Below are 27991 nucleotides of genomic sequence, written 5' to 3' on the forward strand. Positions count from 1 at the left end.
AATTTCAAACTAAATATCAAACGATGTTATTTCTATGCCCATTAAATGTTTTATTAATACTATTTATTGATTTCTTAAATTAGATTTCTATATTTTTTTATTTAAACTTATTTTTTTAAAGTATTTATTTTTTAATGTTTTTAATTTTTCCCTTTTCCCCTTTTAATTTTTAATTTTATTTTTTAAACTGGACTAATCAACTAAGTTAAATCGTTACGAAACCACGTAAGTTTCGTATCAGGAATTTGCTCTGCTTATTTACAAAACTATCTGCATGCTTATGTGATTTAGGACAAGTTTTAGTTTAAAACTTATTGAATAAGTAAATAAAGTCTAAACATTACTTTATATTTTGTTCGTTTTCATTCTTTATTTAAAATTAAGGATCGCAATCTATTTATTATTTTAATCGTTTTTAATTTTATATTTTTTTATTATATATATTTTTTAATTCGTCCTCTCCTGTTAAGATTTATGATTATTGGATAGTTTAGAAATAGAAGGGAGATATTTCTGTAAGTCCGGAATTTAAAAAAATTAATTGAAGTTATAAGATACCAAAATTCTAATAATTATTCCTAACAATAAAGGGGAAATAACCAGGGCCGTTTGGTGTATCTAGTTTGGTAAATTCCTGATATTCATTTATGATTTATTTATTAATTCAACGAATCCAATTAGAACTATTCTAATTTATTCAAAATATAAGTTTGTTTGCCATAAATGTTAAACATTTACCATCCAATGGACAGTTGCCAGGTATTCTGCAGTTACAATTTCTAAGACACGTTCATCCGATGCTGACTCGTTATTATTAATTATTCTGCTTATTTTCCTAAACGAGTATGTTTCTCTGTCAGTCTATCTCTATTTCCTTTGCCAAAGCATGAATTAAATATGAAAGGCTTTTAATAAAACCAAAAAATGAAAACATTATCCGAATCAGTAAATATTCAAATGTTTAAGGTAATTTGTTATTTATTGTAAATGGTTGCAAGAAATCCATTGACTTCTGACTTCTAGCTTTCCTGAATGCATCCCTGTTGGCTTTTTTGTATAGGGCACAGTGAAATGAGATAGATATTGAGCTGCAACATGAAAAACAAATCTATGATCGCCAGAATATTTTAGAGACCTGAGCTGGAAGGTAGTATTGAATGCTTATGGTCAGTCACAAAGTCGTTTTAAGGCTGTCATTAAAAGCCAAATGAGTCGATATTGAAATTGTCAGAACAAGTCATGAAAATCCAAGTTGGAATAAATTTCAAATGAAACTTTGACAAACAAATCTGGCAAACAAATAATGGCCGTGACTTCAATTTAAAATTCTTCACAGGTTCTCACATTAAAATCATCTGCTCTATACTTTTAGATTTTATAACATTGAATACTTTACAATATAACCTCTTGTTGGTTTTTAAAAAGTAATTTTTCTATTTTAAATGATATAAATTTTTTTTTTTTTTTTTTTTTTTTTTTCAGTGCCATGCGAATTCTCCTAAGCAAACTCCCTCGGCCGTGGATTGTAGATGAAAAGAAAGATGATGGCTACACTGCCCTCCATTTGGCAGCTCTTAACAATCACGTTGAAGTTGCTGAACTTCTTGTCCATAATGTAAGTAAATGCACATCAACACGTTACAAAAATGGATTTTGAGTTGCAAAAGAAATTGAGTTTTCATTAAAAAAAAAAATCTATGTATTTTTTTCCTTTTTTATTGCTTAAAAATTTTTCATTTTAACTTGGTCATCATTTAAAAGTACATCATACATGAATATATCTTGTCATACAAAAGTTAGAAAATAAAATGTAACGTATCGATCAAGTACAAAGTTTCCAGAATTTTATACAAGCGTCTAAAATTATCATACTCTTGAAAATTAAGTATATTTTTGCTATACATCTTATGAGATTACTAATTTTTATGATTTCGAGTTCAAATGAACAGCTACAGCAGGAATTGGAATACACACTACTAAAGCCTGATTGTCACAGCTGGTGAATTTCAAAAATGCAATCTCGTCATTAGCACACTTTAGAAGAACGATATGCAATAAAAAATTCTCTTTTAAACTTGAAAAAAATGCCAACAAAATGTATGGAATGCTTCAGACTGCTTTTGGACCATCTTGCATGAATTGAGCATCAGTTTTTGAGTGGCATAAGAGATTCAAGAAAAGCAGGGAGTCTGTGAGGGATGAGAGGTGTGGGAGGAGCAAGGAAATCAGAACAGAGTTGATTGGCCAAAAAAGAATTTAATGGATAAGGATCATCATGTCTATAAAGACAATAAGTGCAGTTTGATATCAGTGTGAGAATTGTACAAACAATTATTTGTGAGGAACTGAAGATGCAGGAAATTTGCACCAAGTTTGTTCGAAGGGTGCTCAGAATATCAGAAAGAAAGACGCCATGACAGCAGGGAGATGATAGTTGATCAATTCATGTCTCACAGTTCTTGATGCTCTGATGACCTGTGATGAAAGCTGGATCTACTACTATGACCCAAAGACCAAGAGACAGTTCCCAGTGGAAGCATGGTGGCTCTCCTAAACCCCAGAAGGCTAGATAGAACAAATCCACCCAGAAATTTATGATCCCCCCCCCCTTTTTTTTTTTTTTTTTTTTTTTTTTTTTTTGACAGCACTGGCATGATATGCACGCGCTGGGTTCCAACTGGACAGTCAACAAAGAATACGATGTTGAGGTTTTAAAGGAATGCAAAACTCATACTTTTTGTGCGCTTTTGTGCATGCTCGTCACACAGGAAGAGATTCCATTGAAGAGTCCAGTACTCTTCAAACCGGGTCAGTGGCGTTTCCACCAGGAAAATACACCAGTCCACAACTCTGTCCATGTCACAGACTATTTAACTAAGATTGGCATCAAGACAGTTCCTCACCCTCCTTATAGTCCAGACCTTGCTCCCTGTGACTTTAGTTTATTTCTTAAACTCAAGGAAAACCTTAGTCTGTCGTTATGAAATTCATTGCTATTTGAGTCTAACTTAGACATATTTTTGTTGAATTTTCAAACATACAAAGTTAAATTTATCTTATTGAACTTTCAAAGTCGAACCTAAATAGCAATTTATTTGTCATTCTCATATTTGATTTGGATTTGCCTAATTTTTTTTTCTTGCATTGGCATGAATGTAATTTTTCTTTGCTTCATTTTTTTTTTTTTTCTCTCAAAATACTTGTTCTGGCTAAGAATAATGTCAGTACAAGTAGATATTTTGCTTCACTTACCTAAACAAAAGCACATAAAAAAGTTAGGATTTTTACAGTTTACCAATGAAAACGAACAATATTTTTTAATTGATTAAAATTAAACTTAGCTAAAAATGAGTATAACAGAATTGTTTATATTAATAATTATACAGTAAATACTGAAATTTACTTTTTTTTAAACTTTTCCATTTGTTTAGTGTTTTCAAACAATTCATTTTTTTTATTTCCTTTCAAAATGACCAAATGTAACCAATTTTCATCAACAAAATATTTTATTGGATTTTTTTTTTTAAACTTGCATTTTTATCAAATGAACTGTATAATTGTACAAATGAAAGACGGATTCTAGATTATTTCAGAAATTCATAACTGTTTGTGCGATAAAATATATTTTGAAGGAAAAGGAGTCTGACAAAAATAAAATTTTACACTTTGGGAGATGAATATACTTTCCTTACCTTGGTCGCATCCTATTTTGACATGAGATTTTTTTTTTTTTCATTTTCACACCAAACAAAGCACAATGCCACTTTATAGCTACTCTCAGGGATATGTTGCAGGGATACTATGTAGGGAGTTGAGCAGCAAGATGTCTGTTCACATTACACTTGAACTTCTGCATGTCAGTACAGTTGGAAGCAGGAACATGGAAGGGAATTCCAGAGTCTAGCAGTTCTGAGAAAGAAAGTATTGGAGTAAAGACTTTCTTACATCTATTATTTACTATTACTATTTCTTATATCTAGGGATTTCTACTGTGAAGGGATGGAACTTTGTTTCTTGTCGGGGGTATTTACGTCAAGGAAGTACAAGGGCTTGTAGTTCATTGGAGCATCTACCATTAAAATACTCGTAAAACAGGCAGGAGGCAACATTTTATCAATGGGATAGAGGCTGAAGCTTAGATAACAGTTCAGGACTTATTAGGTTGGCGGCTCTCTTTTTAACGCTGTCCAAGAGTGAGACTAGTAGCAGATGCACCAAATGTGACAACAATACTCCATACATGGGCAAAGGACTTATATTAAGGAGATATAAATAAGTCCCTATCATTTTTTTTTTTTTTTAAATGGAGAGTAGATAATGCAGTGGATGTGTTATCGGCAGCTCCAGTAACTCTCGCTTCTCCTTTTTTTGTCCCTCAGTCCTCATTTCTAATGGGTGATGTTTCTGACAAAGGGTGAAGAAAAAGCTGCTTTCCAGGTTGGTAGGACTTCGTGAACAGTAGTCTGAGATGTCGGAAATTTTCTGTCTCTATGTCTATCCTTGCGGCCATGTCACTAGTAAGGGTGCTGGAGGTAAACGTTTTCATCTGGGCTGACGTTAATCGCCTGATAGTTAGGGACCTGAACCTTGGAATAACCACTAAGAAGGTTGTCCTATCAGCAGGTGCAAAGTACTGGAGCTGCTGTATTGCCATTTGGTGAATGGATTCTGGACCATGCAGTAGTCTCTGGTGGGGCCTCTCGATGCCATACTAGTGGGTAATTGTTACGGCTTTACCTTATGTGCTACAAAAAAAAAAAAAATTCCCGTCTTTCCTCTCTTACTTTCCCCTCTCTGTTCTGCTCTAACCAAGTATGCTGACCTGTTCCACAAATCCCAAAATCCTCAACATGAAATATCTCAAAAAAGAAAACACGAATAAACCTAGAACCCCATCCTCCTACGTAGACCCCTACTACCATGTCTCCTTCTCCAACATCAGGGGTCTACGTTCTAACCTTCCAGAGGTTGGAACCATATTACAGGAGAAAAACCTGACCTATTCTTTCTAAGCGAAACTGGAATAGGGCCGACCACCTCCCTAGATGAGTTCATAATTAAAGGATACTCTGCGTGTGGTACAGTTGGGGAAGAGGTGGCTGGTTACCTTTAATGCATCTAAGACCAAGCTCCTATCTCTACATCATCAACGCTCTGATCCCCATCTGGCATCAATTGAAATGGATGGCTCTCGTCTAGGAGAGGCCCCATGTTTTGATAAGCTTCTGGGTTTGACCTTTACTCCTGATCTTAAATGGAACACATATATCAAGTCTGTGGCCAAGGTCGCTGGGAAAATGGTGGGATCCTTCTACTGCTCCAGAAGATATCTCACTGATGATGCAATTCTCTATCTATATGAAAGCCAAGTACATCCAAGGATAGAGTACTGCTGACACATCTGGGCAGGAGCTGCTAAAAACAGCCTATCCTGCCTTGACAGAGTACAAAATAGACTTCGTGGCTTGGTGGGGGATGCCCTTTTCTCTTCCCTGCAACCTCTTTCCCACAGAAGAGACGTAACGAGCCTGTCTTTATTCTATCGTTATTTCCGTGACAAGTGCTCGTCTGAGCTCCATTCTCTGGTCCCCCTTCGCCAATCTTTTTCAGAAAACACCTGACTAGCTGAAACCACCGTCAATAATTTTCCCCACTCCTTATCTGTGCCTAAATCAAAACGTAGATTCCATGAACAAAGCTTCTTTCTTAGAACTGCATGCCTGTGGAACTCTGTTCCGCTTGCCTGTTTCCCTCCCGACTTCAACCTGGATGTCTTCAAGTCCAACACAAACAAATTCCTGATGAACCGCCCCCCCCCTTAAGTAATGACACTTTATCAATTCTCCAACACTATTACTACACTATCTCATTGATTACTGTACACACAATAATCCTTATCCTCGAGTGGTCATTGGGCCTTGATAAGTGGTGAACTCCATGTAAAAAAAACAAAAACAAAAAAAAAACTAGCATGATAGAGAAAGCCACATTCATCACAGCAGCGTTGGCAATGTTCTCGATATATCTGTTCCAACTCATGTTCCCTGTGAACATTAAGCCGAGGAGTTTGAAAGAAGATGTGTTTTTGGCCATAGCTATTGGTGGTAGAGAATGTTTCTTGTAATTATTGAAGGAAACAAGCTTGGTCTTGGCAGCATTGAATGTGACCATCCATTTTTGTTTCCATTCCACTACAGATTGAAGGTCTTTCTCTAGTTGCCATTGCCTTAGATATGTGTTCATTTGTTTTACCCTCGTGCCTATTATAGAGCATGTTGTCATCAGCAAATATGTATTTAACGACTAGATTATTGAATTATATAAACTAATAGATGAATTTTAAAATTTGCAGATTCTTTTGCAATAGAATACATATAATAAGGATTAAATAAAGAGGTTGCAGAGAAAATTAAATTTTTTAGGAATTGACGGTTACAGACATAACTAATTGTTAATGTAAAGTTTTAACGTATAAAATTTGATTGTATAACTAACTTTCCAACCTTTTCAGACAAGGAGACTTTTTTCATTTATTTTTAATACAAAAAAAAAATTACAGGTTAATTAATCAAGATTGTGTAGTTTATGCATAGTTGAATAATGAACTATGATTAGTTTTTTGAATTCCTCATATACACATACACAATAGCAAGCGTCCCAGTCATAAAATACCCTTAAATATATTTGAATTCATGCAGATTTCGTTCTCTATTGATTATTATATTGTACCCAATATATAGTAATGATTTCAAAAGTTAAAAATGAGTTGGGTGCCATCAGCTAGAATCAAAACCAAAATATTTAGCACTCCAGCTTTGGTCGCTACCGTCTGAGCTATTAACAAATAGATGAGAAAGGTTTAAAATTTAAACGACTTAAAACTATGAATGTATATTTAAAACTATGAATGTATATTTAAAACTATGAATGTATGTTTAAAACTATGAATGTATGTTTAAAACTATGAATGTATGTTTAAAACTATGAATGTATGTTTAAAACTATGAATGTATGTTTAAAACTATGAATGTATGTTTAAAACTATGAATGTATGTTTAAAACTATGAATGTATGTTTAAAACTATGAATGTATATTTAAAACTATGAATGTATATTTAAAACTATGAATGTATATTTGCACGTGCACTGCAGAAGTAATAGGTTTCATCAATATACTCTTGCCAATGTCAACTTTTTTTTTTTCTTATCTATTTTGACCTTATTTTTACCAGCTAAAAACCAAATTTAAATTGTTCCACAGGTCTAAATCCCATATATATATATATATATATATATATTTTCAAGTTTGTAGGCCAAAAATTCAGACGAGTTTTGTAGAAACTGTTATGCATGCACACAGACAAGGTCATATATATATATATATACATATACACACACACACACATGCATACACGTGTATGCTAGAACTTTTATCTACGCAATTATGTACCATATAGAAAATGTGCGTGAATAGAATTGAGCGTAACAGTTAAATGAAACCAATCCTCTAATAATAAAAATTTAAAAAAAGTTTGCTTTTCAAATGAATATACAAATGAGTATATTAAAAGTTCATTTAATAAATTTTTAATATCAATGTCAAACATTCAACTTTATATACATATAAATATATACTAGCAGGTTGCCTGATCGTAAAATATGTATGGGGTGATCCCCCTCCCAATTTAAAAAAAAAAAAAAAAAAAACTTTTCATGAATATCCTTAAGAAATTGACAATAATTGACAATTTACTAAATGAAATGCTAGGATATGTTTAGAGATTACCACACACACACACACACACACACACACACACACACACACACACACACACACACACACTGCTTCCTCCTTTTTTCTTTAGGGTAAGATTAAATTTCTACCCAGAATGGCTGCTTCCCTATTTATCTATATAGCCTATCCCAGTACCCCTACAAAATTACAGGGTGGGGTGTCTAGCTATAAGGGAATTCTCTTTCCTCCTGTCTGCTCCTCTTCCCCCTTGAAAAGTTGTGTTCATAGAATTTAGAATGAGATAAGCTGACCAGCTGGGCTGTTTTACCTTCTACTTATTCTTTGGGTCTTTTAGTGTAATCTTACAGACTTAAGGGGTGGGGCAATGCGAAGGAGAAGGATCCAAAGCATTTCATAGAGCAATGCCTCCTTTCTTTTTCACTATTCTATTTTGGGGAAGATGAGAGCCAAAAATTGGGGCTCCTGTAAATGTGGGGGTTGGGGTTTCCACTCCAATTGCTTTCACTAGCCAATCACATCTTACACCTTTAAAAATGAATGACATTTTTATAAATTATGCCAGAAGTTTTAAAACGAGGTTATTGCTAGTTTAAAGATTTTTCTTTTTCAACATTTGTGAAGGACAAAGCTTTTGGTAAAATAAATTTTTATTGTAGTTTTTACAATTGATTCTTGATCAATGGAATGAACTTTTTCAAGGGAGATACCAACAGAAAAATATACATTAAATAAAATTTTTTTTTTAACTTGTATAAAAGTCGATAGTATAAAACTTTTTCCAAGAGAAAAATCTGATTCAAAAGTTTGATGCATTTCATCCATTTGTTCACAGTACTTTTCCCGCCGTAATGGTTTAGCAAAAACCGTCCTCTCATGACGCGTTCGGTCCTACGCATGCACAAATGACGTCGTAAACTGATTTAGTTTAAAGATTTGAAAAAGCGACACAATTTCGGCGACGTCTTAGCTCAGTTGCTTAGAGCGCTGCCTCCTTATCTAAATGTTTTGGGTTCGAATCGTGGTGTGAGATGTCTTTTTTTTTTTTTTTTTTTTTTCGATTTTTTTAAATTTTCATATTGAAGCAGGGTTATTTAAGCCGTTTTTCATGTGTTTTCAGATTTTTTAACGTCGTTCGTTTTTCTAATTTTTTTCTTACTTCGCTTATTCTTAGGTTTTCATTAACCCCCCCCCCCCCACTTCCGGACAACCACACACATCCAAAAACACCCGGGCAACGCCGGGTACCCCCCGCTAGTGATATATAAAGTAAAGGTATTATAATGAAAACTTATTTGAAAATACATTGTTTGAAATCAAAATTTAAAATTCCGTGATAAATTCTTCTCAACCGAATAGATATATACTAACAGACTACCTGGTCGTAAAATATACTTAAATATGATATTTTAATTCATGTGGATGTCATTATTATAGCCAAAATATGATATTTTAATTCATGTGGATGTCATATAGCCAATTCTCTATTGATTATTATATTGTATCCAATATATAGTTGTGATTTCAAAGATTAAAAAAAAAAAAAAAAAAAAAAAATGACTTAAGTACCATCAGCTAGGATTGAAACCAAAACATATAGCACTCTAGCATTAGTCGTTACCATGTGAGCTGAGTCCATATGCATATATAAAGTTAAAAAATAATGTTGAAGATATAAATGTATATTTGCGTAGAAGTAATATCTTTAGTCGACTTACACCTACCAAGTTCCAACTTTTTTTCAATTTTGATCTCTTAGCTATTTAATGGGTCCAAGTCTGTAGACCAAAAATTGACAGTAGATTGTTAGACAAACAGACAGACAAGGTCACTTATAATAAAGAGTACATAGGGCCTGAGCAAAACCGGGCTGAACTGTACATAACTTGCTCTACGTGTGAATATACTTTATGTAAGATTTCAAATGTTTAGACCAAAATTTGTCCGAGTAATTTCATAGAGACTGCAGAGGTAAATTTTTTTAACTTTGACCCCTTAACATTTATTATTTTGGTCTCAAATCAAAATACAAAGTTTTACCTATGTCCAAGTTACCTATATCTAAAATTTCAAGTGTTTAGACCCAAAATTGGGGAAGAATTTGGTAGAATCTGCAAAGTTCAACTCTTTTAACTTTGACTTTTTGGCAGCCAAATTTTCGCCCCAAAACTGATTACAATTGCTGCATGTCTGAATGTCCGTTATGTATAAATTTCAAATGTTTAGACCCAAAATTGGCTGAGTAGTTTGGTAGAGTTTTCAAACTTTGACCCCTTGACAGTCAAATTTCTGGCTGAAAACTGATTCAAAAGATTTTCCCAAATCTCAATACATGTGAAATCTGGAGTCACTAGACCGAAAATTGATGGTTATTTGGTAGGGAAATGTACACACACACACATTTTCACTTTTATAGAGTTATATATATGAAATCATAATTTCCCCCCTGTTTTCAGTATTATAAAAAATATATATGAAATCATAATTTCCCCCCTGTTTTCAGTATTATAAAAAATATATATGAAATCATAATTTCCCCCCTGTTTTCAGTATTATAAAAAATATATATGAAATCATAATTTCCCCCCTGTTTTCAGTATTATAAAAAATGTATATGAAATCATAATTTCCCCCCTGTTTTCAGTATTATAAAAAATATATATAAAATCATAATTTCCCCCCTGTTTTCAGTATTATAAAAAATATATATAAAATCATAATTTCCCCCCTGTTTTCAGTATTATAAAAAATATATATAAAATCATAATTTCCCCCCTGTTTTCAGTATTATAAAAAATATATATAAAATGCTTTATTAAAAAGAAAATTTGAATATATTTAAGTAAACCTAATTTATGAAAAATTAAGTTCGAATATTAATTTTCAATCTTAAATAATTTTGCTTTCTACTTAGTAAATGCTTTTGAATCTATATAATTATAAAACTCAAATGACCTTGTAACGAGTGATGTAACCCACTTTCCGGTTTACGACATCCGGTTGTGCATGCGCGCATAAACATTAACCCATAACAACGTAAACAAATAAACACAAATCGCTTCTTTTGCAGATTTTGACCTGCGCATTAAAATATTAACATTATTTCAAAATTATTATTTAATATGGGAAGGGTGAGGATGTTTTGCAGCTATTTTGTATTACAAGTATATTGTCGTAATTTTCTTACAAATAAATCAACTTTGACCCGTTGACAACATATTGTTTTACTGTGTACGTTTTCAGCGTCCCAATTTTTTTTTTTTCGCGTTTAAATTATCTAGATAATTGTTGATACTTTCTGCATTTTTTTTTTACATCGTTCATTTCCATATTATGTTTAAGTTATTTTAACGCAATTTTCTTAGAAATAAATCTATTTTACAATGTATTGTTTTACTGTGTATGTTTTCAGCATACCAATTGTTTTTTTTGCGTTTAAATTAAACGATATATCAAAATTTGAATAGTGCAGATTTACCTATAAGTATGGCAAACCACTTATAATTCAATGGCTGTAAGTTTTTTTTTTTTTCAAAAAAAAATAAACAATTATAAGCAGAACGACTTGTAGAAATCTATCTATATTCTTTTTTCATTTTTAATATACTTTCCAAGAAATGCTTCTGTTATGTCACAAAAACTATTTTCTTTACATCACAAGTGTCACGCTCATACATTAATTCCATAGCTAATATAACAACGGGTCACGGGTAGTCTAGTTCTTTTTAAAAATGAGTCCTACAAAAATTTAATATATTTCATGAAAATTCTGCTTCTTGCATAAAAAAATCATAAAATGATAATTGAGTAAAGAAATATAAAAATAAAAAAAAATATTTTTTCAATTAGAAATGCATATTTCTCAATTGAAGAAATTATTTTGTTACTTGCTGATTACATTAAGATGTACATAAAATTGTCACTCAAATTAATTGGACTGATTTTAAATTTATTCATTTAATTGAAACTGAAAAAATTGCTCACTATGGCTCTATTCTGATTGATTGAATAACTTTGTGACTGTGAAATGCAAAAAAAACCTTAACGGTTCTTTTTAAAGTGTTGCAATTCTTCATTTACTGACAATGGCTGTTGAGTAAAAAGAATCTGAAGTGCTTGTGTTTGCTTAATCATGTCTGTTGCAGTCTTTCGCTTTTGCTCGTAAGGTGTGGCTCTAAGGAATCTTGTGAGGTATGCAACCTCTCCCATAAATCTGCTGTATGTGAGGGAAAGAGGGCGGGATAGAATGCACGAAAGGCAGAAGAGTTTTCTTGGAACTCATTCTGTTTGTCTATTTTCACATATGATGGGTGGAGGGGTCGTCATCATCGTCCCATCCACTCCTCCTTGCCATAACAAGGTGAGCATAAAAAAAGTGGATTGTTTCCTTCACTGATTGTCATGCATTGCTTTAGCTGTGCACTTTTTTAAAGTTGTCTGCATAAATTGCTATTTAACACTTTTGAAACAAATATCTCAAAATATTTTAATATCACAAGTTTTGATTATCTGAAATAACATCAGTCTTTCTCTGCTCATTCTGATATTGGTTCTCGTTGTATTGAACTTTGTCATTGTACTCGAACAATGTCTGGTCAAGAGAGGTTTGGTTGGAGATTATGCAGACTTCATGCAGACACCCTTACAAAGAATATGCATTGTCTCCTTGAACTGAAAGGGAGCATTTTTACAAGGTCGTGTGTGTGTGTGTGTGTTTCTCGTGAATGTCTAACTTTGATACACATTGATTTTTTTTTTTTTTAATTTTATTACAAAGTATTGGTTATAATTCAATATTTCCATAATTTTTTTTTTATCAACCAAGAAAACAATCATATAAATCATATGTATGCAATGTGATATTGCATGGAGAAAAATGGTATAAGAATGATATTATGGATGTGCAATGTGTGTTGAAGATGGGCTTAGATCTGATGACCTCAGGAAGACAAAATCTGTACAGTATCGAAAGATGTGTGCAGAACAGGAGGCTTTGATAGTATGGTCGCATTGATTAGATGAAAGATTTTGAGTTTGTACATGTAGGAAGTTCACAAGGGAAAGCCAAAGAAAACAGGATCAGAATGGATTTAATAGAAATAAAAAAAAAAGGCTTGTGCAGGGATAGGTTAGTTTGGAAGTCAATTTGCGAAAGCTGCCCAACACATACCAGCATATAAAATGGATGTTAAACCAAATATGCGAAACATGGTTATTTTTATATTTGAATTTATGGAAATAAATCAATAATTGTAAATTGCTTTTTAATATGTATAATTGCTAATTAACTAATTGCTGGACATTACTAAGAAATTCCTAAAACATTTCTCAGTAATTATTATTTAGTAGTAATTTTGGTCTTCACATGTCCACCCCATCCCTGCAGTCATGGAACCCAATCTCATGTTTGCCAGGCCTAGTATAAATATCGCTATGTAATTATTAAAATTATAACAACAAAAAACTAATAGAAGAAAATGAATAAAAAAAAAAGCCTCATTCACAGAATTTTAGTAAACTTGTTTGAATATCAGTTTCCTAGTTATAATTAAATGGACTTTTAAGGCTTAGATCTCTGGAGATTGTATTTTTATTTTTTTAATCTTTTTTTTTTTTGTTTTCTAAGAAAAAAAAAAAGAAAATGTGTTTGTTGCACAAAATAATTTCTAGAAGTTGTCCAACACATGCCAGCATATATTATTTTAATTATGAATCTGATTTTTCGTTTCACTTTTAACTGGATGCATCTTTATTTGTGTTGTATGACTTTGGCATGTTGAATCAGATTATATCAACATTTAACTGTTAATTATTTGATCTCGATACGGCGTAATCATGTTGTCACAGCAGTTACTGTTAGATCACTGAATTTAAGCAACGTTGAGTCGGGTCAGTGTTAAAATGAGTGACCATTTGGGAATTCCAGGGTCTATATGTGCTCTCCACTCATCTCTATTGTTTTGGGGCTTCTCCTTGCCACTGGGCCGATTCAGAAGAGGTATGGTTAGAGATTGCACAACCCTTGCCTCAAAATTACAAGCACAGCTATTTTTACAGTAGATATCCATTGTCTCTTAGATTGAACGGAGGCATCATCGATTTGATCTCAATTCATATTTTTACAGTAGATATCCATTGTCTCTTAGATTGAACGGAGGCATCATCGATTTGATCTCAATTCATATCGGCCTTGTTAAAGGTTTTCAGTTAAAATATTCGTTTTAAATTCAAAGTTATGGAACAATTAAGACTGCAGTATAGTTTGTTATTATTAGTAAGATGGAAAATATTTTTGATGAGAACAAGAGATGATTCTGAAACCACTAATGCAGTAAGAAATGACTTTTTTTTTTTTTTTTTTAAAGAATTTTTCTTGAAATAAAGTTACTCTTACTATGAACTGTTACTGTCTTTTATCTATATGCTTATCGTTTTTAATAACGTGACAAAATGAGACTTATCTAGCAATTCCTGGAGTTATGAAAACAAAACATTCAACTAAATTTATTCACATTACCTTAGTATGTATTGCACTCTCCAACAACCTTTGAATCCTTGACGTGTTGGTAAATCTGGAATATTCTGCACATATATTTTATTTTCACAATCACTTTTACTATATTATATATCAAGCCATGTCTTTGCAATGAATGTAGGATATCACCCCTCCTCTGTTGTCTATTCTACAATCTATCTATATATCTATAAATGTGAACGTGTCTGTGTCTGTCTGTGTACATTTCCCTATGCAATAACTCTGTCAATTTTTAGTCTATAGACTCTAAATTTGATATACAGGGTACTGAGATTTGGAAAAATCTATGTAATCGGTTTTCGGCCAGAAATTTGGCTGTTAAGGGGTCAAAGTTCAACGATTTGACCTTTAAGAACTCTACCAAACTCCTCCGCCAATTTTGGGTCTAAATACTTGAAATTTTAGATATAGGTTCCTTGGACATGGATCTAACTTAACTTGATTTGAGCCCAAAACAGATGTTAAAAGGTGATAATAGGGGTCAAAGTTTTAAAAAATTTACCTCTGCGGTCTCTACCAAATTACTAAGACAATTTCTGGTCTAAACATTTGAAATTTTACATAAAGGGTATTCAGGGATAGGGAAAACTTTTTCATCGGTTTGGGTCGAAAAGCTTTAGTTACCAATATATAAATGTGTGTATGTTTGTATGCCTGCCTAAAATTTTCGATAGAGGCGACGGATTTTACCAAGATCAGTATCGTTTTGAAGTTCGACCTTTCAGATGACAAATATCGAAAAATTGGCTAAAATCATTAATATCTTCACTTTCAACTGGGCACATTTCTACGGGAGGGGGGGGGGGTCGCTTTTTCACCAATATTTTTTAAAGTCTTCCTCTCCTTTCGATTGTCTAGCCTTAATTTAAACATAAGTCACTTCCGGTTTGGAGGTGGTCGTAACAGCAAAGACGTCAGGTTTTTTTCCCCGTTCTTTTCCTCCTTCGTGGTACGGGTTCGAGTCTGCCTTCCTACTACCACTTTTTTTTTTTCTTGCTCAACATACACCTCCAAACACCCGGGCAACGCCGGGCTGAAATGCTAGTGTTTTAATAAAAGTATTTTTTATTTTAAACATCCTCTCCAGCTTAAAATTATAAGTATTTTTACCTTTTTCTTTTCCTCTTTTTCAAATGTGCAGATTTATGACCCTCTCCCCACTTCTTTCCTCATCCTTCCTCCATTCACACACGCACTGTGGTTCTAACCTTACCAAATTTAGCATTTTATCCATATTTTGAAGTAAGAAAAAAATATAATGGATATCTTTACAAATCCCTCCATATGGAATAAGGTAGTTGAAGGTAATTAAAAAGTAATAAATAAATAAAAAGCAATTGAATCTTAGTCAAAATAACCTGAATCTTAGACATTCTCTGGTGCAATTATTCAAGAATTTCATCCATTTTTAACTTAACCAAAAATTGCCTCCCAACTCCACTAACAGAGAGGGGCATGAAGGAAGCAAAAAAAGATTTGTTTTTAAATCAGAAGAATCATCTTTGATTTATTTTGATTTTTTTTTTTAATTTATTTATTTATTTATTTTTATTTATTTATTTTTTTTGAGAAATTAGCATTTTCTTTTTGCAGTATAAGCTATTGCTTGATTTGAACTTTCATTAATGATATTTAACAGTCGGAATTAGTTGATTACCTGTTCCAGGATGCGTTTATGATATTGGAATACCTTAAGTGCACTCAAACCACAAAATATTTTAAAGCAATATTTTTTTTTATATCAACAAAATAACATTTTCTTATTGTTATATACTTTTAAAAATTTGTGTGTTTACCAAATGAGCCATGGCTGGTAAAACAATATTATAAAAACTTACCTAATTATTGATAATGTATAATGTCTTACCTTTTATACAATTCTGCAAAACCTTTTGAGATTGAGGCATTTTTCTATATTTATTTTTAACATTGAAAAATTATTCTTATTTCACTAATCTAAATTATTAGCGAAATTGATTTTGGCTTAGGAATTATTTGAATGTGTCAGTACGTACGTATGACTCCCATCATCAGTGTCACATTCTTTAAGAAATTAGCATGTTTAATAAATAGAACCTGGATGATGCACTTACAGTTTACAAAATATTTTATTTATTACATTTTTTTTAGAGTATCAGTTAATAAAGAAAAACAAAAAATGCAGTAAAAATCCCTGGCAATTTATATATATATATATATTATATACTCTTACTTGAACTGTTATCAGCATTGCCTGGACAATAATGGTCATCAATTTGAAAATTTACGAACATGATTTTTCAATTATATTTGACTTTTGTATTCAAAGCTATTGTATTTCACTGCGTTCATAAATAAACGTTTTATTCTCATTAGAAGTGTGAGTACATTTTTAGACACCCTGTGTGTGTATATATATATATATATCCACTATCCATTTATTTTGTGCTTCCTTTTTAAAATTAAATGTTAACTTTTTTTCAAAGTGTTCTTTAACATGTTTTATTAAGTGCTTGTTCTTATATATATATATATATATATATATATAAGTTTATTGATAAACATAAATTTTATCAAAAACACAACTCTTCACTTTATATAGTGAAGTATGAAAGGTAATCCAAGAAGGGAAGTGGATGGAAGAAAAATGTATATTTCATCGGCTTCTCTCCTTCAGTTACCTTCCATCTTCATATACGATTGCTGTTTATGCCTTTAAAGGTGTGTATGTGTATATGCGTGAGTTTTGCCAGATTCAACCCCGACTGTTGATCATATATTTTCCTACACCCACACTTAGTGTGCATATAGTTTTCCATCTTTTCTTTTGCAGATGTCAGGTTAATATTTTTGACCCCAACAGTGATACTGAATATTTTGTTAGTTTTGAATAACTTTTAGGTTAAAAATTCAATTGATTTAATAAAAAGAAAATTCTTGTTAAATAATTGGAGTCTAAAATATTTTGAATTGTCTTTTGAAGATTAGATCTGCCTCATTTCACAAGATGGAAGATATGCTCTCAATACCTTATCATTCAATAAGGTAGTGTTGTTATACGTTTATGGATTTAAAACGCATTTAATTCAATTTTTACTCCTGTTTCAAAACTTTTATTCAACGTTGACATAAGACAGAAAAATAATCAGACCTTTTCTGTTTGTCAGAGCATACATACTTCTGCAAGGACCCCTTGCATAGTGGATAAAGTCCTTGGTAAAATTTAGTTGTACCTTTTCGAGAGGTTAAAGTTTAAGTCCTTAGTATGAACAACACTCAAAATACAAATTACTTGGAACTCCCACCCAGTCATGACTGATAGAATGGGGTCATGCTTCCATTTGAAATTTTATGCAGATTCCACAGTTTGGCAGAAAGATGCCTAAATTCGACAAGACACACCTGAAAGTGAGGTTACATCAACTGGAACAGTAATCTGAATAACCGAAATCATATGAATAGAGCATTCTTATATATGAATATAATCTTTTTTCACATTCGCAATCAGATCTGCAACATCTTATGGATTCATTTGAAAGAACACAGTTTGAAAATGACAATTTTTGTATCAATCTGCACTAGGTAAAGCTCGAATTGAGTCGTTTATATTTTTATATGGCAAGAAATTGGATGTGGTTGACAAATGTATGGCTCTGTTGTACGCTTATGTCGGCTTAGTGCAGAAATTGATTGCCATCTTAGAAAGAAAAATGAATCGTTTTGTAGGTTGGAGCATCAACTGTGGAAAAACTGAGATTACGTTTGAAACAAAAGTCAATGTTTATAATGCTTTTATTTTATCAGGTTGTATGCGTGTGAAACTTTGGTCGTGTCACACACATATTAGAACCTCTCGATACAAAAGACTCTGTTTATGAAACGTGATGTGAAAATGTTTTTGTCCCTGCATACGAAAAAAATTTTCAAAAAATAAGATATGAGGTACCAAAAGATTATTTTTCAGTCAATTCTTTGAAAATCTTTTTAAAATTGGAGTTTCATTCAATTAAAATTTTTTTGTAATTTTCTGGAATTTTTGTTTTTTTATCTGGAAACCATTTTTTGTTGGACTTGAATTTATTTTTTTCCTACTTACCTGTCCATAAATTAAAAATAATTGAAAAATATACGCGCTACAATTTTTATCATATATGAAGAATAAAGATTGAAGAAAATTTTTCTGCTTTAATTTTTATCGTACACCCTCGGAAATTTTTGTAAGGGATGGTGGAGTTTATTATTTTTCTTAGAAATCATAAACTAACTGTAAGAAAGTAAATTTATTTTGTGTGTATTATAAAGTTAAGTGCTAAGTTTTGATAATTAGAAAATAAAAATAAAAAGAATGAAATTAATTTTAAGTGTTTTATAAAGTTCAGGCCTTGCATCACTAAAAAGGTAAAGTTCCACATTTTCATATTAAAATTTTAAAAAAATATTGTACTATATTCTGATATCTACTTCATTTACATGTGTTAATGGTTAGATACTATTTGGCTCTTATTTCATTTTGTTTTTAACCGTATTATAAAATTTAATGAGGGGACCAGAACAAGTTAGTTTCATATTTAGAGGGTTCACTGTATGTGTATATATATGACACCTGAACATTAGGTAGTGTATTTGCTGAATTCTACGTGGGAAATGGCATATGCATATTAGTGCTGTGGCAGTGCTTCAGCCAAATGATTGTTGCATCATTACACAAACTTCACTTAAGGTGATAGAGGCAGGTATATAGAATACGAGATGATTGTACCCCAAATAGTTTTTTTATTTTTATTTATTTTTTTAAAGAAATCAATTTACAAAGATTTTCTCTCAGAATATGTAGGATTCTTAACAGTAATTGGCAACTAAGTGCGTTAAATATTGCAGATGGGCAGAGGATATGAGTATGTTAATAGATATGAAACAAAAGACATGGACAACTTAAGAGTCTGTTAGAAAAGGGACTTCAGAAACAACAAATAAAATGGTTGCGATTCTCAGTTATCGAGTCTTTGGAGATTGTTATAATGTATGTCTGAGCAAAGCTGATCTTACAAGTCAGTCACAACTATCTCCCTCAAAGAGAAGAAACTTGCTACTCGTGTGGTAAAGAGTACCAATCTGTGACAAGTTATAAATGATCACCTAAGGATGAATCCATAAAGGTAGAGGCCAATTCACTACTTGTATAGGACATGTTTGCAATTGTTGTGTCAGACTGGCAGGCTTGAAAAGTAATTTGATATTGTCACATGTACAAATTAGATGAACAATCAATAACAATGCTCAATATCTAGTTTGCTGACATCATATATATATATATATATATATATATATATATATATATATATATATATACTTGTTTATTGTTATATAAACATGCTCACATCCCGCTGCTACAAATAGCCACTTGTTTCAATCAAACAACAGATATCATCAGGCAGCGACTTGACTATTCAAAAGTTCAATGAATAGCCTATTATATAGGTTATAGATTATTCATTGAACTTTTGAATAGTCAAGTCGCTGCCTGATGATATCTGTTGTTTGATTGAAACAAGTGGCTATTTGTAGCAGCGGGATGTGAGCATGTTTATATAACAATAAACAAGTATTATCAGCTCTTTTTATTGAGCACTATCTAACAACCTCGTTGAATTCATTAGTCCATTACTTTTGAATATAAAAAAAAAACCCCGAGTATATATATTACTAGCAAGGAGACTCAATGTTGACCTGGATTGAATGAGGATCAACGACTTTCACTGTCCTGTATTTTATTGTCATCGAAATTTGTGAAAGCTCCCAGTTTTCATTCATATTAAGTGATTTCCTGCTCTAGTCAGGGACCAATTACAGTGCACCGGGAGGAAGCTTCACGTGCCTCCCTGCAGTATCTTAGTCCACAATACATTGTTGTCTACATTGCACTGTAGAGAACTTAGTGTTGATTTTTATAAAATTATTTTTATATAATGGCTTGAACTAAAGTTTAAAATGTAAAAGTCAAGTATCATGGTTCAATTTTGCTCTAAACAGAAACATTCATTTCAAATGTGCACCTGTCATATCAAAGAATATACTGGTAATTTTTATATGCCTGGCCTTTCTACTTGTGCAGTAATAAAACTTTTCAAATGTCCTTGTGATGTTAAGCTGTATAAGGCGTTAACTTTAGTCAAAATTGCCTATTCCTTCTTTCGTTGGATTTTTTCGATTATCAATGCTTAACAAAGGTATTCTGATACAAAACCTCTCTAAGAACACTGCCAGGCACATAAAGTACTTTCTTGTGAAATTCATAAAAATCGGCCCAACTGTTTTAGAGTCCATAAAGAACAAACTCACACCCACACAAAGTTCCTTTTATATGACAGTAGATTCAGCTATGGATTATATTAGAGGGTGGATTAGACTCTCAAGCTTTGTCTTTGCAACTCATTTTTTAAGAGAAGAAAAGTTCAAGATAACACCAGTCTTTTTCTTGACATTGTTTCTGATGATCTTTGACTTCGTGGCATTAAACTCAAAAACAATGACAGTCCAAGTGAAGACACGGTGAGGAATTATGTAATCTTTGTTTCACTACAAGCATTTTTACAGGTGGTATCCATTGTCTCTTGAGACTGAGCAGAACTAGGTTTCATTTCTCAGTCAAACGACAATCTTTAGTCAATTTTCTAATTTGGAAAGGTGTTATTGGGTTGAAATAAATTTATAAGATTTGGTTAATGTTTTATTTTTTCTGTTTTTTTTTTCTTTATTTGTTTCTTTAAATTTTTATTTTTGCTCTGTTAAGCATTGAGCTCTCCCACTTAAAATTTCCTACAAAAATTGCCCTATCTTTTACAGGCACAGCATTCCATAGAATATATATATAATAAAATAAAATACACCAAGTCTCTTATCTATTATACTTTTTCCTTTTATTTATTTAGTTTTTTCATAAAATAAAAAGATAAAAAAAATCTGCCCTATCCTTATAAAAACCAACCATTATTATGGTGTGTCTTAGTTATTCAGAAAAATACCCCCCCCCTCATTTATTTATATTAATATTTGTGACCTAATAATTAGGGGGTGGTGAAGATAAAAAAAAAAAAAGTCTAGGTATTTCTGTCGAAATAGTTCTTGATTTGTGGTTGTGGACTTGTAGAGAAGTTAAAAAGGTAGAGATTGTCTGAGAAGATGGAAGGGTAGAAAGGCCAGCGGTGTTCGGGTTAACCAAACCCTCCCCCACCCGTTCTAATCCCAGTAATCAGACCATGTGTTCAACCCTTTTATGCTGAAAAGGTGTGGCATCTTAAGATAGGAATAGGGGTCACTAGGTGATGAGGGAAGGGGGCTACTGCTGCTTCCTCCTCAGTCATCAGTAAAAAGGGAGCTTCCTAACCATAAATGGGCAGTGGGGTGGGGAAGATTTTGCTATCATGCTTACCTTTTTTTTTTTTTTTTTTTTTTTTTTTGCATACCTGTCTATATTGGGGGTAGATATATCTATTCTTTCAGCTCTATTTTCTTTCACATGTTATCCCCCTCCCCCACTTTGTACACATGCACACACATCTTCCCATGTCTCCTTCCAAGTTACCTTTGGTAAAATATCCGGAAGGAAGCAAGAGGGAAGAGGGAGTGAAACTGGGTAACTTTTTTTTTTTTTAAAAAGGGGAAATTCTTTTTTCAAAACTGTAAATTTAATAAGTAAAAATGATTAAGAATATTTTCTTATGAAAAAATCAATTTTTATTTCAATCGCAATTTAATAATCAAGAAATGTGAATACAATAAAAAGGATTTTATATAGATTTGCATTAAAAGAATCTGCAAAGCATATTCAGATCAATTAGTTCTGAAGAACGGATTCTAGTTTTCTTTTTTTTACATTAGCCAAATGATGACTCTATTATAAATATCATTAAACTTTTAGAAATGTACATAAAATTGTTCATCAGTTTTTTATTCCATATTATATATCCCTACTATTATATAAAAGTCACTTTGTGTGTGCGAGTTCCTTTCTCATAGCTTCCAAAACGATTGAGTCTATCTTTTGCAAATTTCACACTAGGGTAATTTCTATGTCTGACAGTGTTCTTAAATGTTTTGTACAGAAATTTATCAAATAAGTATTGAAAATCAAAAAAATCCGACCTTAAGAATAGTTTCTTTTTTCTCTTATAGATAAAAAAAAAAATTATTTTTACAGGGGACTGTTTTACGTTACACCAGCCAAGGGAAATTATAAAATCTCAGCAAATCATTTTTGAAAGTCGAAAAAAAAAATCCGATTTTAAAGACTTTTACTCTAATAGATAAACAAGAATTTTTACAGAGGAATATTTTACGTTACACTGGCCAAGGAAAATAATAAAATTTCAGCAAATCATTTCTTTTAAAAAACAGATTTGCTGTCATCTGGAGATATTACTCAGTGATAGAGCATTCGACTACTGATCAAATGATCTCTTGTTCAAGCTCAGGTGAACCTCGCCATTTTTTTCCGTATTATATTATATATTGTATTATATATGATGTAAAAATTTGAAAACACGCACACACACACACATATTGGCAAAATTGTCTGTTGAAATCCAACATTGGAAATAAGATCGCAAAAGTGAAAATAAGATGGGAGATTAAAATATCGTAGAAAATCCTTCAGCATACGAGATGTCATATCTAGGAAGACAGATATAAACAGAGGCTGAACAGTCTGATATAGGTCCTCTTTGTTTGAATTTGAAACCGATGGCACCAATGTTCTGATCTTCTGCAACACACACACATAATATATATATACCCTACATTGCCCAGGATTGAATGATGATCAACGAACATTTCACACGACTATATTTTTGTTATTGAAATCCGTGAAATCTCCCAGGAGGAAGCTTCACATGCCTCCATGCAGTAACTTAGTCCAAAATATGTTATTCTACATTGCACTCAAGATAACCTACTTTTTTTTATAAAATTATTTTATATAAACTTCTTTCCAGTTAACAAAAAAAATCATTAAGAAATTTATGTGCGGAGTTTGAACCTACAGACCACGTCACGCAAAAAAAAAAAAAAATGTAAATTTTCACTTATAAAATTTTTTGCAGATAATAAAAAAAAAAAAAAAACGCTATCAACTTACCCACAGTAGAATTTTCACGGCCTGTTCCATCATTGTTGCTAAGCGATGACATGGAAAAAATGTCTTTACAGATGATAGATAAATTAAATAATGGTTGCGATTATTGGATTATATATATATATATATGTATAAAAATTTGGAATTAAATTTAGTAAATTAAAAAATTTACAAATTTATTATTCAACAAGAAATAAAATATTTAAAGTTTTCCTTTAATCCATGGATTTTCAATAAATGGTTTATATCATCAGAGGAAATGTTTTTGGTAAAATATTTATAGCCAATCATAAATTTTGCTATTTAGCACATGGATTGAAAAAACTAAAAGGATGAAAAGCCTAAAAGAAGCAAAGATAAAAAAAAAAAAAGTTTGGTTCAATGAAAAATAGATGCCCAATTGTAAAATCCAAGTCAATGAAGAAAGTTATCCAAATGAAGAGTTTGTAGTGTTCAAATGTATGCATATGAAGCAATTCATAAAACGCAAAATTTTAAATATTAAAATTATTATAGTAGATAGATCACTGCAATAGAGAAAAAACTGGTTCCATCAAATATTATAAATATTTAAATTTAGAAATATAATGCAAAAGAAAACAACTTATCGAATAAATATTGCAATGTTTTATGATGTAAAATGTATAAACAGTATTTTCATTGCGAAATATTCACAAATATCCAAGAAATTTGTAACCAAATATAGTTTGTTCTTTCAAGGGAAGAGTCTATCAAGCAAGTGTATGCAGTGTGATTATGTATGGAAATGAAATCTTGCCAGTGAGGGTTGAGGATATGTGTTGCATGGACAGAAAGATGATACAATGGATATATGGATATGTAACAAGAGCTTTAAAGACTATAAAATCAAACAGAATTTCTAAGAACACATAACGATGGGTTATAAACTGAGCCACCTGTACGCTGTGGTTGGTGACCTGTGATGCCTTAAGATGAGATCCTGGTGACTGAACTATTCCACTTCGTTCCTTACTGTGGCTAGGTTAGAGGTCAGAGAGGCTACATCTGATCAATGGGTTGGTCACATCATGCTGTAGTATCTACAAGTTCATCCCGAATCATTATTGGATCTCATTCTTCAAAAAATCAAAACCTCATTTCTACTTTTTTATCATCCCCCACTAGGGACTAGAAGGCAATGGCCAAGGATTAATCATGTTAAGAACGAAGAAGATTATCATCACTGAAGAGTAATGGTTTTCAAATAAATAATGCTCCACCCTTTCTGTAAGATTTTCTTCTGGGAGTAATGTTCTCACTCACTAAAATTTCCTTCTGAAAGCAATCCATTCATCAAGAAACGTTAACGTATTTTGAAAACCGTATGTTCTAATAATAGAAATAATTACCTTTCTTATAAAATTATATTTCATGACTTTATTTGGCATTAAATAAGGTAGATTTTTGATATGCTGTAAACCAATCCTTACCGACTACAACATGGTTGTCTTCATGTCCAATATCAACAAATACTTGACTAGCCATCCTATTAGATAGTTAAATTTTGTCCGTTCCGTCAATCCTTTTCATGTTTTCAAATTATTTGTATTTAAACAATTTTCCAAATGTTCAAAAACCTTTGAAAAGTTACCAAGTTGTGTTAAATCAACTAATTCGAATGTCTAAGGAAAGGAGATTATTGAAGTGTTGCAGTCTGTCAATTTCTAGAATGTGAAATATACTTATCAACAGTCATTGTCATGATAGCAATGAAAAATGGAACTTCGCTTTGAAACTAATTTAATAACCGAGTGCATTTTGATCTCCTGATCAGGAGAGGGGGGAAATCCACCCTCCGTCAAACTACTTTCCTACCCCCTCTATTTGATGAAATCAAAAGTTTAGCCCTTAAACTTTTTGGCCATGTCAAACAGTCAACCACTGGTTTGTCAAAATTATTCTTTGAGAATATGTTAGAAAGCAAAAGATGCAGAGGAAAGTCAAGAAGATGGAGAGAAAATTTTTTTGATTGGACGTCTCTCAGCAGTTCGGCGTCCATTAACCAACTTGCCCTGGATCAAAAGGAATAGTGAAAAATAAGTCAAGTTGGTTCGCAATCTGCACCAAGTGAAAGATATGACTCTTGATGATGCGTTTTGATTAACAACCTCCAAAGATTGTTTGGTTATTTTATGCCAAAACCATTAATATATATTTTGTGTGCACCTGGTTTATAGATTGTTTTGTGAAAGTATATTAACAAAAGGTTTGTAATCCATTTTTATTCAACATAGATGAGACCCTGACAGATATTAATACTCTGGGTCAGAGTGCACCTGAAATTCCTGAATAGGTGACCCCACATTCCTTAAAGGTCTCAAATTGAGGCCTTACCACTAGTTTCATTTTGATATTATACTTAATATTGTTTATCAGGTTTTTAGTTTTCAACAGAATTCGCGCAAAAATGACCAATGCATGAAACGCAATCGTTTTTATAGAATTTTTATGAAAAATGATTTCTTTTATATTTTTTTTAAAAATGTGTGATTGCGTTTGATATGCCAATGAATATTCTTTTTTTTTTCTTTCAGGGCAAAGCTAACATGGACATTCAAAATGTGAACTTGCAAACAGCTCTACATTTGGCTGTAGAAAGACAACACACACAGATTGTTCGAGTAAGTAACCCGTGGATAAAACTGTTTAATTGATTCTCAACATAATTTTATTTTTCATCTGATGCTGTTACCATTGTTTAAGATAATGTCTTTCCTTAAAACTTGTTAAACTCTAAATAAAAATGATTTCATTTTGTTTGCCATTTACTTCAGTAAATAATAAAAGGCGAATTCCATCTCATCAAAATATAAAAAATAAAAATGTGGGCGATCTTTGACTTTATATAAAGTTTGTTTATTAATTTTGGTGAACATCTTTCCTGTACAATAGCAGATAGTGGTATTTTCTTCCAATCTTTATGCGATTGGCGATATTACTAGTTAACCACTGACCTGGCTTTTTCACTTTTTGAGCCATCATGAACAGACGATTATGTCAAGATAAAAATAATTCAATAAGTCACGGTTTCTCTCAAATAGTTGCTGGCCAAATAGTCTCCTATTGATTGAATTTCCAACTCGATTTTGACTTTGTTGGTAATGTCTTTAACATTTTGACTTTCTCTAAAACGGCTGACTTAGCTGTTGCTGTCTTAACTTGGTCTAAATGTTTAATCAGGGGAGATAACCTTCCATCCTTTCCCTTTCGATTTTTAATACCTGCAGATTGTGTGAAGGATAATTTAGAAAACGAAATTATTTTATATCGTTCAAATCGATTCTTATGGGAAATTAAATTCCAATTTGAAAATCTATTGAACCGAAGAAAATATTAGACTTCAAATGCCAAATGTTTATTCTTTGTATTTCTTCTCGGGTTTTTTGTCAACCGACAAAGGAAGGATTGGACCTAGTAATTAACTCTCGTTCATCCATTCGTTTGTTCGCACTGTTCTCAATAACCACTCCTTGGATTTTTAAAAAATTTTGATCAAGTCATGGTGAAAGTAAATTTTTGCCAGAACAGATTTTCCAGGATAACTCTAGTTGCCCCTCTAGGGGGCATTACGGGGGTAAAATTACTTAAAACTCATTCATTTGTTCTTGCTTTTCTAAATAACCATGCTTGGAATGCTTTTGAAATTTTGCACAAACATTAGTCTTAGTGAAAATAAATTTTTGCCAGAACAGATTTCTTCACTTGTGGAGGGGAGATGCCACATGCTCGGCTTGTTCTGAATTTTGTATTGGCTTTTAAATTTCTACTCAATGAGCCATGATTCATCACAATGTTTATACAACTTTAGGCTATGAAAGCACACATTCACTTCAGTAGTGAACTCTCCAACCTATCGACAGGGTAAAAGAAGGTGGGTGTTCTTCTCTAGATACTTAGCAATGCCATTTTTAAAAATTCTTTTTGTGACTGTAATGATAGTGATCTTGTATATTTTTTTAAGCATCAATGAATGCTTCAACCTCGCTCGATGCAAAGTTTTTGGCCTTCCAAACTCTTGTAGGAGAACTCCTCTATCCCGATGATGGATTTTTTTTTTACACAGTGGTCACCACTTATCAAGGCCCGGAAGTCACTCAGGGATAAGGGTTATTGCAAGTACATTACGTTAGTGTGGAGATTTGATGAAGTGTTTACCTAAGGGGGTGGTTCATTAGGAATTTGTTAACGTTGGACTTGAACACATCCAAGTTGTAGTCAGGTGGGAAACAGGCACACGGAACAGTTCCACAGGCGTGCAGTTCTAAGAAAGAAGCTTTGTTCATGGAATCCACGTTTTGATTTAGGCACAGATAAAGAGTGGGAAATTTTTCACTGTGGATTCAACTAGACGGGTGTTTTTTGTGAAAGATTGGCGAGGGGGGACCAGAGATTGGAGTTCAGACGAGCACCTGCCATGGAAATAACGATAAAACAAGGATAGGCTTGCAACGTCTCTTCTGTGGGAGAGAGGTTGCGAGAAAAGGGCATTCCCCACTAAGCCACAAAGTCTATTTTGTACTCTGTCAAGGCAGGATAGGCTATTTTAGCAGCTCCTGCCCAGATATGGCAGCAG

General features: G+C 32.3%; 1 protein-coding gene across 4 annotated transcripts in view; it reads left to right on the top strand.

The window, feature by feature from the left end:
* LOC145260540 (E3 ubiquitin-protein ligase MIB1-like) overlaps positions 1-27991 on the top strand; it is a 265361-nt gene that overhangs the window by 197864 nt on the left and 39506 nt on the right. For all 4 annotated transcript variants that reach the window (XM_080118767.1, XM_080118757.1, XM_080118786.1 and 1 more), the window contains exons 14-15: positions 1483-1615; positions 25953-26039. In XM_080118767.1, coding sequence (XP_079974893.1) covers positions 1483-1615; positions 25953-26039 — 220 coding nt within the window. The remainder of the gene's footprint in view (positions 1-1482; positions 1616-25952; positions 26040-27991) is intronic.

Source organism: Euprymna scolopes, chromosome 3 (assembly GCF_053919585.1).
Source record: "Euprymna scolopes isolate OS-2025 chromosome 3, ASM5391958v1, whole genome shotgun sequence".
Lineage (NCBI taxonomy): Eukaryota > Metazoa > Mollusca > Cephalopoda > Sepiida > Sepiolidae > Euprymna > Euprymna scolopes.